The sequence below is a fragment of the Lipophrys pholis genome (genome assembly GCF_963383615.2).
Source record: "Lipophrys pholis genome assembly, chromosome: 5".
Lineage (NCBI taxonomy): Eukaryota > Metazoa > Chordata > Actinopteri > Blenniiformes > Blenniidae > Lipophrys > Lipophrys pholis.
Window position 1 is genome coordinate 17,327,040 of NC_137628.1, and position 14,807 is coordinate 17,341,846.

The window sequence follows — 14,807 nt, forward strand, 5'->3', positions numbered from 1 at the left end:
ATTAAACAACTGTTCGTCAATATCATATCATATTATATGTATCATATTATTAAGAACCAATCTTGAGTATGACTGAATGATTTTGTAGTGAAAAGCAAACCTAAATATAATGATGTGTATATTGTTACCGTGATAAAGAAGTTGTCTGTTGCTTGTTAATGTTACTGGTAAAAATGTTCTCAGCTGACAGAGAGGTGATCTTTCCTACTTTATCTCTGTGGGACTTGTAAGAACCCTAAAAGCTATTAAATGTAAATGTGTTTAAAAAAAAAAAGAATAATTCTGATGGATGGTCTAACATTGAAATCTAGGCTTTATTGAACCTTTGTGACGAAGTGTGATTTTTTTCCCTCTCTTGTTGTTGCACATTCGGCTGAAATGATGATGTTATACCAGCCATCTGCCCATTTCTATCACTTTTGTGTTACTGTTGTTGGCGTGGATGCAAGAAAAGTAAAATAAATAGAAAAGCCATGGAGTTTTTCTGTATATAGGTCTGCTGCTCTTGAATGTACATACCTCTCTGCAGAGCTCCCAAATGCCCCCCCCCCCCCCCCCCCCCCCCCCCCCCCCCACACACACACACACACAAAAAACAACAACAGTTAAGTCAGATGGCTGCATGAACTGTGATAATGGAAACAAGTATACCAACAGATTATGTCTTTCATGGCTGCATTCACAGATAACATAGTATGGGTTGAGCTACTTTATATATATTTTAAAAGTGTATTTTATTACAGTAAAATAAAATACATTGAAATACAATACTTTGATTTGACGTTTTATTCTATTGGGACTGCCATATCGCACATTCCGTGATCTGCTGTCTCTTTCTGGATCTTGCTGTGTCTTTTCATGCCTGTGAGGGAAGGTAGGGCCTTTGTTTTCAACATGGAATGCACTTTTCTCTGCATCTTACTGTATGAAAAGTGCTCTATAAATGTGTGGTATAGTGTGTGGCTGTGTTTGACAAAGCACAGCCACACACTATAGCATTTCTAGACTGAAAGATCATTTGCAAAAACAAAGCTATTAATTATTACCATCAATTGGGGTGCGGCAAATGAATCACCATTACACAGCTGACTGCTCTTTAAAAACTGCTTCATTTTATTGTGTTGTGATGTCTCACTGCGATGTAGCTTTATAGTTTTAATCATGACAATGGACTGTATTTTTCACTGGACTTCATCCTATCCCGTCCACCTCCTTGATGTAAGAACCTTATAAATACATATGGTAGTTCTGTTTTATATGTTGTACATGTTTTATGTCAATGTTAAGCACAAATTTAATAATTTTTTTGAATGAATGACCAGTGGTCAACGTCTGTAAACAGTAGCAAAAACATTTTCATATTTTTCTGTAATTCACAACTTTTGCCATTCAAAAAATGTGTTAGAAAGAAGCAAAGTGTAAGAGTTAAAATGCCACACACCAAAAGAGGTTCACCCTCCCGATACCTACTGTCTCACACAATGCAGCTAAGATGGCCGTTTCAGACGGCTTATTAATAATGTCGAACACTTAGATTGTTGCAGCTCCACTATAACAATGTCATGGCAATGTCAGTGGGCTGCGTCCAGTCAGAATGAGGTGATGAATAATTCACAAGAGATTGGGAGGTCACTAAAGCATGATCCTATCCACACACACACACACACACACACACACACACACACACACACACACACACACACACACACACACACACACACACACACACACACACACACACACACACACACACAGCCAGAAAGGTTCACCGCCATGTTTATTCTTGCAAAAATCCTTCAGAATTATATCCATTGTTGCACTGTTTTCTTTTATCACTGTCAGTGCGCCTGAAACGTTGACCGAACTGAAAACATTCATGTTGTTTCCAAAACAGACGATGCGTCGGTGCAAATGGGCCAAGCCCTCATGAAGTCTAACTGGAACGACCAGACGAAACATTAGACTTCAAAAAAGCTTAACAAGCTAAAGTCAAACTGAGACAGAAGAACAGTACTGATTGTGTATATTATTTGTAACCTTATATCAATAAAAGAATGAATAAGAAAATGACATATTCATTCAGAAATACGGTGCATGCACATTTATTTAAGTTATGTTTCAAGTTCTAACCTGGCTTAATGAGTTTCTAATGCTAAATCCAGATATGGGTCACAGTCCTCAGTGGCATAGAAACAGAGAAACCAACATTTTTGGATTTACCGGTACACAGGTGCATATGACAGGTCTTTACACATTGAGGTATGACGTTACGAAGTCAGTGGTTCAGTTAAATACGGAACCCATTGTGTTGTGGCCCTGCTTTGGCTCATTTTATTGTGATTGGTAATGTGAGTTTCTTAGCTGAGAGCTCATACACTCCTCTGTTTGATACTGTGAATGCAAATATACTGACAGAGGAACTAATGTCTAATGTAGTCAAATACAACCCCCCAAATGAATTACAGTCTTAATGAGGGCCACAAAGTTCCATCACCAATTTTAAAAGACTGAAGCTTCGTCTGTAATATGTACCTTTGAATTTTTACATCTGACTACAATACATAGGCCTTCTCGGGGACTTGAAACTGGTGTCTTCTTGTTTTTGAAGTGTCTCGATATCATGAAAGGCACAGGAGTCATTCTTATGAAAAAGTACACAGACAAAAACCCTGTCAGGTCAGGAGTAAAAGGATAAAGACATTATGTCATAAAAAATGTACTTCCTGCATTCCTACTGCTGTTTTCAGAGAGCACAGACAATGGTAGATGGCTTCTTTGTTTGGTTTGCACCAGTGATTATTAAGGTAACAATTTAAGTTGTTGCTGCACCACCTCAACCGCACGCAAAGGAGCCTCACACACACCCTGGAGTTTGTGGATTGAAGTCAATCGGCAAAAACAATTTTTTCAGTCAAGCGTGGGAAAGCTGTTACAGCAATAACAGAAGCTCTTCTCTTGGTATGTGATGCGTCCGTCGTGTAAACGTCATCACAGTCTGCTGGGCTGGCATGCCTGTCATTTTGGGCAACAAATATTATGTGCACTGCTTTTACTTAATTAAGAAGGGGAATATCTGTACCAGGCCTGAGCTACAGAAGGAAAGGGGTTTATGGTATATAGTGTTATTGTGTCAGATTGTATAAGATTGTACACTCAGAGACAAGATCAAACAAACATAAAATGTCCATTTGTAGTACAGATGTCCAATAATACACTCATTTATGTTGGAAAAAACCATTCTCACAAAAACTACAATTTTATTCCCATCCATACAGAAAAATTGTTAACAGTTGCTTCTTTACATTCATTAGTCTCAGTTTTCCAGAATCAGGTCAAGTGCTTATCTCCTATTAGGTGGCCCACCTCCTCCTTTTTCCTCTCCTGCCCGTTGAAGTATTATTCAGGGTTTTCAGTCCACCACCAATCATTTTACTTGCTCCCAATCCTCTTGACCCCTTTTCTAGCCTCAATCCCTGACCTCTTTCTCACTTCAAATTCTCTCTCTTTCCTTCTCTTTAGGGCTGTACCCTCCTCTGATCTGGTCCCTCTTTGTATTCACTGCTCCCCCCTTTTCATATTCATCAGCCCTCCACTTCAAAAACTACAGGCCTCTTTAAACATTCACTCCTGTCTCAATCATCGTCCTCGTTGTGCCCATTGACCAGGCCTGACTCCCAGCGCTGAACCAGAGGAGTTTTCGGTCTGGGGCTCCACGGAGACGGCAGGACCTGAGTTCAAGGGGAATAAAAAGGCAGGAGTGTGGTGATTGCACGGTTGAAAATAAAACAGGCATGGCAGACAAGAAGTTGTGATAGGAAAGCAGAAAAATGAAGATGCATTACAGAGCGGATATGTGAGAACAGAAGAAAAGAAAGACAGCGAGAGGTTGACTTTGCCTCCTCTGCAGGGCATTTCTTGGGTAGATCATTAGCGCTGTTAGTCACAGGGAGGTCGATTTATCTTTGATTTAATACCATTTTCACTAAGAATACATCACCAACTGTGGCCATTTTTTTTTGGGGTCTAATTTTTTGTTTGTGTCTGACGTGTAATCAAGGAGCAGATCGGTGCATGAAACTGAAACAACCCGTGGAGAAGGTGAGAGAGAAGAGAGCAAAATGATGTTAATTCCTTTGCCAAAGTGAGACATGCCGCAAAGTACTAGCATATCAATAAACTGAACCAAACAGCTGAAGCCAAAGGAGCAGCACTCAGCTTTCATCCGAGATACCACAGTTTAAAGAGATGCAGGACCCACAAGGCAGGTAACGGAAATCAGTGGGATCGCCAATTGACTTTCTTCTCTGATATTAACTGCATGCACACGTTCACACGGACGCACGAAAGCACACAGAGTCTCAGGGCTGTTTGCCTCCTCCACTTATCAGTAAAGATAAGCGACTTACTCTGTGTGATCAGTGTGTTATCAGATATTTGTGTCCCATATTTGGCGCAGACGGGATCCTGACACCCTCCCGGAGGGGCTTTTCTTCATTGAGCCTATTGCAGTCTGGTGCCGCTTGAAACACATGTTCACATTCATGCTGCTGAAAGGCTGACTGAACCCCCCTAAAGTGAGGCTGGGATTCATGAAAGTCAAAAAAAGAGATGATTGTGATTTTGGAAGCTGATACCCTCAAGTTAGACTTATGTAGTTGATTTGCCTACATTTCCATGACCTATACCAAGTGTATGAGATAGGCAGAGTTGGGGGTGTTAAAGCACAAAGTAGAAAATACTTGTGAAAGCAGTATCATGACTGGAAATGTGATATCTAAACGTCAGCGCAAGGAGATGAATTGCACCACGGACACACCTCTGGCCGGTTAATCTTGTCGGCTTCAGCCTGGGCTGAGGGCTTCAAGCACACCTTTCCGACTGACTGGTGAGCTGCAAGAGACAGAAGCAATTAGTGGCAGGCTGAGGAAGAAAGGCAACGAGGCAGAAGTGCTCTTGTGATTCTGTTTGTGCGTCTCACTGCAAGTAATGAAGTCTCGGTGAATTCAATTAGGAGTGAATATCACGAAGCAGCAGTGAGAGGAGACAGAAACAAAATGCAAACAGCGCAAGAAAGGACACATGAAATAAAGTTACATCACATAATGCAACACAACTTCTTTTGAAACACTGAGTCACAGTGATACAACTGCTGTAGTGGCACGCCCAGGCTAATTCATTTCAACTGTTGACTAGTCAGTTGATGACTAGTCAACAGTTTCATTCATTCTCATGCAGTCACAAAGACCCAACATACCAATGAAATACACACAAAAACTCAGACATGCTGTACAGCAATTGTTCCCCGCCTTCATTGTTTGATGTACCTCAGCCCTGACTCATGACCTCACCTGGCCTTTTCACATTTGCCATATCAAAGGGTTTTTAAAGTTGACTAATCGATACTGTATGCCACACAAGTGCTGTGGTGGTTAGCAGTGACGACTCATAGTAAGAAGGCCAGGTTGGGCTGTGCCTGAAAGTCTGCAGATTCTCAATAGGTTTTCTTCTGTTTCTCTCATTTCCTTCCACTGTGCAAAAACAGACATCAGTCGTTAATTGATAATTCTCAATTGCCTGTAAGTATGAATGAAGGCAGTTGGAATGAAGATGGATACTTGATGATAAGATAGTAATTTATAATATAACGAGCTTTTATAGAATCCGAACACGTGCATATTGGTGTAGTTATTTCAATTGGATAATTGTATTGTATCCTAGTGATTAAACCCATTTCTGAATTATTTGACCTTTGATTAATTCTTCTATCCACTGAAGCAAATCAAAAAAATGTAATTCATTCAAACAAGAATTATAAAAACAAGGCCATACAGTTTAAAGGTATTGGGCAGATATAAATAATATTCATTGTGTTGCTCAGACAACACGTATGTCATAAAACAAAGCATTGTAATTCAAAAATAGAATGCTTTTAAGGTTTCTTCATGAAGTAAGTGCACACATTTTGGTAGACAATTTGAAGTGAGCTGAATGAAACAACCTCACGGCTCTCTGGCAAATTGATTTTCACACTTTCCTCAGTCTAAACACGAGAAACAGCTGCCTCAATATTTGGGTTTAATCAAATCATAATATAGAATTTTCCACATACTGTCAGTCAGCAGTAAAAGAACCCCACAAGCATACACAAACCCCTGGTTGAAAATCACTGCTGTGTAATGAAGGCGCTTAGTGGCAAAAATCAAAGAGATTATTGTAACTACTCTGATCATTTAGGCTCTTTCTTGAAAAGTATCTGCAACTACAAACAAGTTGCATGCGCTTTCTAAAAGCGTCATTTTGTTTCACTCCTGAGATCCTCGCCCTTCTTGCTGACACATGAGTGTTGCGGTAAAATTCAGGATTGTCCTTACCTCAGCTTTTGCAATTAATATGACAGACTAGATGCTACATTTATTGTGGAGTCACAGATTTTTTTTATTTTCTTGTTCACCAGAAAATGATCTCCGGAGCAAAGTTATTGCTAAATGATGTATTGGAGCGGTTTCAGGGGGTTTTCATCATCTCACCACTGATATAAAACACACACACACACACACACACACACACACACACACACACACACACACACACACACACACACACACACACACACACACACACACACACACACACACACACACACACACACACACACACACACACACACACACACACACACACACACACACACACACACACACACACACACACACACACACACACACACTCCGTTACTGACCTGCAGAAAGGTCAGTTTCCCCTCTGGATGATGACCCGGGAAAATCAGGAACAAACGGTCCGTTCAATGAAGGAGATAGTGTGACGCTCCTTCCATCCATGCTGTTTGACCTCCCTCCTCCTCCCTCTCCTCCTTTGTCACCCCCTCTGTCTCCATACAGGCTTCTCCTCTGCTTGCGAAGCTCCTTTTCCCTCTCATGGGTCTCCTGAATGTCCTGCTGGACTTTGACTTTTAAGTCAGTTGAGGAACGCAGCTTGAAAAAGGGGTTCTCTTGAGGGGTTAACTCCTCTTCCTCTTCTTCCTCCTCTTCTTCTCTAACACTGGATGGTGAGATGAAAGGCTTTCCAGAGTCAACAACAGTAGTAGCAACTGGTTTGGCACTGTACCATTTGTCCGCAGGAACATCCATATTATTCTCTATGATGACGACCTGGAACCCGTTCCCCTCAGAGAAGCCTGGTCCGCGGGACGTGGAGTTTCTTGAAACTCCCCCTTTAGCAGAATTAGAGCTCTGTGCAGGACTTATAACATCCAAGCTACGGTTCTGCTCCATATATGAGCCTTTAATTGTGGATGCTTGCGATGCCATTTTCTCCTGGTTGTCCAGATTGGAAACATCACTTGCAGAGGACCAGGATGGGGTCTTACTTTTGGTTGGACCCATTGAATCACTGGGGCTCTGAAAGGTCTCAAAAATCTGTTTCCTCTCTTTCATTTGGCGGACCGTACCTTTGTCATAAACACCAGGAATTTTCCCGAGCTTGACCAGATCCTGCTCCCTCTGTGTTTCCTCGTAGATCTCCTGCCGCATTGTTTTGCCTGCCAACTCTCGGTCCTTGTCTTTATACTTATCAATCTTACCCGTGTGTGGCTGGGTAAGAACAGCTTTCCTCAAAGAAATCTCTACATATTGTGAGTTGTTGGTTGCATTGGGAAGCCCCCTGGACCTTCTCAGGCTGTCTTCACGCTCTATGGACCGCCGGATCTCCCTCTCAATGGGAGTCTCTGTGGAAATACTTGCTGGAGGGCCCTCCATCGTGCTGCCGGGGGAGAAGTCCGCTGATACTCCACTGTCACTCTGGTTTTCATCCCACGTGTCATTCTCCATCCTGGTTTGTCTGCTGTGTTTAAGACCCTCACCACATGTAAATTTCTTTTGGTCAAGGTCTTGGATTTGGACTGTTTGAGAATCTTTCAAAAGTCCTTTGCTGTGTTGCTGCCCAGCTGGTTCCTTCCCTCCAAGTCCACTGTGTTTCTGCACTTCCTCTCCACCTGTTTGCTCATTTTCTCCTTCAGTCCTTTTGCCCGCCCCGCTGCGCCTTTCTTTCACAGCTACAGCACAGTGAGAGTCGTGAGAAGCTGCCCCACCCTGATTGGACGGCTCCATAGCAACAGCCGACAAAGGTGTAGATCCCTGGCCAAGCACCTGTTGTGCAGTTTCCTGGTTTTCTCCCCTGGGAGCAAGTTCAGGGTGGCTTTGTAGCAACAGCTCCTCCTGCTGTTCGACTGGGGGACTTGATTGCTGGGCTGAGTCTGGTGCCTGCTTGCCAGAATATGCATGTTGGAAGGCTTCTCTGCCTATGTCTGTTGTATTCAATTGGTTCTGACAAGATATAATCTCAATCACCTCCTCCTCTTCCTCGCTTTCATCAGCAAAAGGAGGAGAGCTCACAGTATTTATATCATCCGACTTGTTACTGTCTGGGGGAAAATGATGAGCTGGTTGTAACATATTATTCTCAGTCTGACTGATACTGGTGCCATCTGGTAGGAAGTTCAGCTGTGTAATGTTTTCCGCTGTCATATCATCTGCCATCATTTCCGCTGACATTGTATTTGTCCCCTGAATAACTGGCTCAGTGAGCCAAGGCGTCTTTGTCCACTCCTGACTGCTCTGGCTATCAAGAGAGTTAATGTCCTCGGCAGGGTCGGAAATGGCCTCAACTTCACTGCTCCACTCTCCTTCCTCCCCTTCAATGCTGGAAAAGGCCTCGGTCTCACAGTATTTGTGTTGTGTTAGGGCACTGAGGGAAGGAGGAGGAGGAGGAGGAGGGAAAGCATCCTCACACAGATCAACAAGCTCTTCAGGTTCCTCTTGAGCCTGTAATTGACTAGATAGCTTTTGGGAGGCTTGCTCTAATTCTGTCACCTCTTCTTGTGACTCCCCCAGGGTGCTCTGAGTTATTACTGTGGATTCCTGAGAATCCCTTTTTGTTACTTGACTAATGTTGGTTGTTGAGAGCTGCTGGCTCCCCTGCGGTGTTGTGACTTGAACTTCAGGCTCCAGGATGTCGATGTCCTCCTCTGGTTCCGCTTTAGGTGCTGCTATATTTTGCAAAGATGAGCTATGGCATCTTATGGCCTCCTTCTCCCTGTGCAAACAGGACTCACTGACCCAATTGTCCATGGACTCGACGGGACCTTGTCCCTGCGATGCCGGGGGCTTTGTTGTCATGGCGACAGGTCTTATGATGTGAAAGTGTTAAGAGCAGTCAGGTTGTTTGGCCTCCAGCCAGTCAGTCTGAGTGAAAGTAGAAACAGCAGAGCAAAAAGTAATTTAAGAACAAACATGGTCATTTTTTAATATATACTGTTATTTCAGGGCATGCAAAAGGAGTTGCTCATATCACTAAACGAATGACTCATCGTCATCAGTATTCACGGTGACATTTAATAAGGAATGGTTTTTAAATGCTTAGTGTCCACAGGCTAGTTGGAACTAGATCTTTAAAAAAATCGATATTTTTATTTACGAGCTGCATTGTCATGTTACAAATCTATCTTGTATGAACAGGTGAGGAAACCCCACAAAAGCAGAAGTTTGAGGTCAGATGAGGCCACAGAATGTTTGATGGATATAAAAAGGAGGGGGAATCACACTTATTTGCAGTCATAAGAACGAAAGTCCACCCAAGGAAGCCGTGATGTTTCTTCATCGGTCTGTGATCATGTGCAACAGGCAATAGTTCTAAAAGAAACCCATCCAGATATGCTTTTTATGTACCATCATTTCTAACCTGTGACTATTTGACAGGAAGTTTCCTGCTCCTGCACTGTACCCCAGGGCAGCTGTGGCTACATACGTAGCTCACCACCATTGAGTATGGAGAGAATAAATGATGCAATGTAAAGCACCCATAGAGTGTCTAGAAAAGCGCTGTATAAAACTTATGCATTATTATTATTCAAGAAACATTATGTTCATTGGCAAAATTCAAGGGGACTTTATAGTGCTGCACTAAGTATTGCAATTCACCATTAAACCAGATGATGTTCATTGTTCTCGTAGAATCTCTAGCAGAATGGGAGACGGTGTGTATCTCAGGTTTTGAAGCTCTTCTGGTCTTCTTATAGGGTGACAATTAATTATTTTTTTAAATGCAACCTAGGTACATATATATACACATCAGATTAGAGCAGGAAATATCGATTTCTTATTAGTAATGGATTGATGGTTTATCGTTTGTTACATATAGAGTTCTTTTCTGAATAAATGACATGCAATTTGTTCCAACCACTGTGGTGGGTTTGGCTGTGAAGTACCAACTATTGTACTCCACCACGTGCAGTGTATAAATTTTTCTGCTGAGCACACCTTTGTTTAATCAGCTTACAGGCTGGGGAAAGGCTCAGTAACACGCACACACATTGGCATGCTCGAACACAAATACAGATAATAGGATCTTTGTTGGAGAATCCAACCTAAACATTTTTCAACACATTTTTTTGAAAGATTCTATTTCCAACTTTACCCTATGTCCATATTGTTGACCTTCCACCATCCCTCTCCTCTCTTCCCTCTCTACTCATCATGCACACACACTCTCACAAAGCTCTGTCATCTTCCATTCTGCCGATCATGACAAACTTGAATTCTCATCTCCGGTGGTCCCTGCCAAGTCACTTTGACTGGGGGGTCCTCTAACACTGTGACTGATCATTAAGGGGATAGTGGACCACAGCATTGTAGATGATTCGTCTTTGACAAGCTGGGCTGGATGGCCAAAAAAAAGATCAGCCCCTCCATGTAGATATTACGGGGAGTGACAGCATGGCATGACAAGGACAATAGAGGATCACTCATAGTAATTACAGAACATGTAGATCTCACAGCGAAACGACGCTTCCAAATGTGGTCAAATATGGCAGAGAACATAGGGGCATCAATGAGTTGTAAGCTTTATGAAAGGCAGTTTTCAGAACAGCAGGCCAACTGAACACTGTGTTTGAGACGGGTATAATTGTGAAAATTGTCAGCCACTCTTGCCAGCATGAGAAACATATAACACTGTCACCTTTTCAAGATTGCATTCTATTCTTGACATTTAAATATATCTATTTCCAGAGTGGACACATTGTTTCCTGTCCTATAGTGACATGTTGAACATATTGTGGTGCGTTATTACAAGCTCCACAAGCAGCTTGTTCGGGCACACAGGGCACTCTATTCAGTGCCCATTGTGAAATGTATCCTGGCTGATGAGAGAAAAGCGGGGTTTGGCATTTCCACACAGTTATTACTGTCTGAATGAAAAAACAATCTGAATTCATTTAGTGAATGTATGCATGCTGGCTCTTTAAGGATGGCAGAAACAGAAGACAGCAGGAGAGTATGTGCATATCTGTGCAGGTAATACTTGTAACAACCACTCACTGCATGACTGTACAAAGGCTGACAGTTTGACACGGTTGGTAAAAGTAGAATAATATACTTTTATGCGCTGAGAGCTTCCAACATGGACATTTAATTGTGAAATTAAGCATGGAAACAGCCACCAATAGTTTGAACTTTCCTGCAAATATGTGCTTAGCCAGTTTTATTCACCTCAATCTGTTGATCCTGGTAAAAACCCCTCCTGAAAACAAACAAGCTCAAGCTATTAACACAATAATCCTGATGAGCTACAACATTGAAACAAACCTCTCAATTATATTTGGGCACATTATTAATTGGTCTACGCAGGGCGCAACAACAAGCTAATGACATCATATGGGGTATGCTGCTTTATTCGATTTTTCTGAAAAGCAATGAGAAATCGAGCAATCTGGTTGAGTTTAACCAGAGGTTTCCTCGGCTCACTCATTCGCTCAAGTAAGGCTTCAGGAGATTGCGGATTAAAACTTTGTTACATAACACGCTTATGTTTTGCTTATTGTCTACAAAGCATCTCACTTTATCAAAAGCATAGCATACTCATGATCATCATTAAAAATACATCTGCGACAGGCCTTACAAATACATTTGCCCTCGTTTTTCAGGTCAGCAGTCTCCTGGGGTAGTTGAAGTCCTAAGGGCATGTGACAAAAATGCAAATGAATTTAAATAAATGCAGCAGACTGATTCTAATTAGAAATGTTTCTGTTGCTATCTATTGGATGCTGACACAGCTCTTTGCACATATGCATTCACATACTCTGATATACTTTAAGCACTCTGGCAAAAAGTCATATTGGGAAAGGTTGAGCACGCCTAGCTCAGCTGCTGAGTCATTTTCTCTGACAGTTATCATCATTCTGAATATATTATATAGTCAAGGTATTTGTGCATGAATTTCAACAAATGAATGTGAATGCACCAGAATATACAGCTGCACGTACCTGTAAAGACAAAACGTGAACGCTGTTCGCCAAAGGACAGATAGGAATCACTGAGAACCCACACTTTTCTGGTATCAGGTCACTGATGTGTAATGAGCACAACAAGAAATGTGTTTGGTCACAGCCCCTGTGCCTCCTCCCCTCTGCATGCTAACACCCTCGCTGTACCAATTGTGCAGGCCCTCATTTGCATACTGTGCACCCACATTCACTAATACATGGACAGGCAAGGAACACGTGTGCATGCACACACGTGGGCCTCAGGCTTACCCTACTGTTGTAGATTTATAAATGTAACCTACTAATCCAATTAGTGAGTAACACTAATATTATTAGCGCACAGCAAGTGAACGATATAATAGCAAAGAGAGAAGAGGCTGGTGCGAAAAAATCACTTCAAACCAGAAAGATGGAAGTGGATTGCTTCAAAGCAACATGCAGAATGTTCGACTATGCATGTTGCCCCCCCCCCACCACCACCACCACCACACGCACCGCCACACACACAAAGCTCTCTCACAATGAGGAATTACAAATATATAAATAAACTAATAAAGCAACCACCATGAACAAAAGTTTCACTTGCTGAAGGACTTAAATGATTAAGACGTGTACCATTGACATAAACGAAATCAATTTAGACTGTTTCCATGTACTCATCTTCCTTTGTCAAATCGATTTTTGTTTTTCATTTTGTGTCTGTTCTGCAAGGAAGCAAAGCGCAGGTTGAAATAACTCACACTTGGACAACATGTTGAAAATGGTGCAACACGGACTGCTGATGATTTAAAATGATCACAAACCCATTTTCAGGTCATTTCAGACCAGTGAAATTACACATAATGCGAGTCTGCAGCACGAAAATGTCTCCCACAGACAAGTGTGAGAGTTTGAGAGCCCTAAATAAACTAAAATGGTGTGAAAAATTCCCCAGTTGAATGTGAGGTTAGGTTCAAAATATCTTTTTTTTAGACTCATAACAGAGGCTCAGTTCTTTAACCTACATATAAATTTGTCTGCCTGACTGAGTGAAATAAATACGCTGATTTGCTCTGGCATCGATTTGTTTTCATCATAATCAGAGCCAGTCAGAAGGAGGTTGCAGGTTCAGGAAGAGTGGAGCAGAAGAAGAAACGGGTCAGAATCCATCAGCTGAAAGCAAGTCCAAATAAGAAGCCACCAGAAAACAGCTTCCAAATGGGTCTCACAAATAATGCCCACTGATCTATTGCTGGTGTAGCAAAACTCAAAGCTCTTGATACTATAAATCTGCATGTGTAAAAAAAAAAAAGAAGCAGTTTATAGGCAATAAATACCAACAGAAACTTTTCCAAAACAGGCAAGTAACTCAGAAAGTTCAGAGAGTATAATAAATAACAATGAAATTCTGCTGCAGTATTGCATACTGGTTAAATACTGGTCTCAGTCAAGTGCAAATTCTTAATGAAGAGTTAATTTAATTAGAAAATAATTCATGTGGCTTTACCGCAACACTCAGGACAGACAACAAAAAGGAAGGAGTGTCAAAATGTGTCAGTAAAAATCATGCGTCAGTGTTAGAGTTTGATTTACGAAGCTGCTGCTGTCAGTTTGCTGTTCAGGTTGCTCCGGGAGTCGACTGAAAGCCCTCTGCTTCGCTCGTCTTTGCCTTTTTTTCTCTTGTCCTGTCTGGTTATTGCTTCAGAGGAGACCTCAGGCAGACGGACTGTCTGTTTCTACATCCCATCCAAAGACAAAAGTCCTATTCTGCAACACAGGGTGTGAGTTTAATTCATCTCTCATATCAAAAAAAAAGTTCAATTCTGAGATCATTTTGTGATTTTCATACCTGGCATATATGTCAAACAAACTCAAATATACTGGAAAACAAATGGGAGAAAATGAGCACAGACAGCAACACTGACTAAAGAACACTCCATATAATGATCAAGGGGAAAATAAAATAATCGGTGAAGACTGAGAAAACACACAAAACACAGTGATTTTAACTGACTGAGAATAAGTGATCATACGTTTTCACGGTTTAGAAGTAAATCTACTACTACTACTACAGCCAGATAACGGATTGCATTCCCGTGGCAGGATGGGAACTCCCACCATGTTGAGAGCTTATGTATTGAAGAAGATTGGTTTGTTTTGACTGACAAGGATTCCACAGTGGTTTGAAAATATATAATTTATAAGAAACCACATTTACATGGAATTCTATCTTGTTGGAGAAGAACTTACATCACACATTTGGTGTGAACAGAATAAATCAAAAGTCAATTTGCCTGAGAATGTATTAAACATGCACATGGTGGAGGTGGTGGTGCTGATCTATCTTTAGATCCGTCATTAGTAATTTGTTATGTGAGCAACTGGTTCAGAAAAGGTTTCTGGCACCAGAAGGTTATTTTTGTTTCGTGAAACTGCATCCATTTTTTAAGATGTACAGAAACAGTTTCTCTGTAATGCTTTGGACCCTTAT

At 41.5% G+C, this 14,807-nt stretch overlaps 1 protein-coding gene across 8 annotated transcripts; it reads right to left on the reverse strand.

Moving 5' to 3' along the window:
• Window positions 1-1,759: 1,759 nt before the first annotated feature.
• On the reverse strand, window positions 1,760-12,528 carry misp3 (MISP family member 3). 8 transcript variants are annotated; one of them, XM_080464311.1, is made up of 7 exons: window positions 12,338-12,432; window positions 11,974-12,027; window positions 11,565-11,595; window positions 6,740-9,260; window positions 4,979-4,993; window positions 4,817-4,890; window positions 1,760-3,728 (listed from the first exon to the last, which is right to left on the reverse strand). In XM_080464311.1, exons 4-7 carry the CDS (start codon window positions 9,192-9,194, stop codon window positions 3,633-3,635), a joined length of 2,640 nt encoding a protein of 879 aa, XP_080320437.1. In that variant the 5' UTR covers window positions 9,195-9,260; window positions 11,565-11,595; window positions 11,974-12,027; window positions 12,338-12,432; the 3' UTR covers window positions 1,760-3,632. The 8 variants fall into 8 exon arrangements, with proteins under 8 accessions (XP_080320437.1, XP_080320438.1, XP_080320441.1 ...); XM_080464312.1 differs by lacking the exon at window positions 11,974-12,027 and having other exon boundaries at window positions 12,338-12,528; XM_080464315.1 differs by lacking the exon at window positions 4,979-4,993.
• Window positions 12,529-14,807: the final 2,279 nt, after the last annotated feature.

Coding starts and splice junctions, on each gene's coding strand:
- misp3 (XM_080464312.1), bottom strand. CDS start 9,194: ATGACAACAAAGCCCCCGGCATCGCAGGGACAAGGTCCCGTCGAGTCC. Junction 3,729..4,816: donor ACAAGATTAACCGGCCAGAG/GTGTGTCCGTGG, acceptor CCTTGAACTCAG/GTCCTGCCGTCTCCGTGGAG.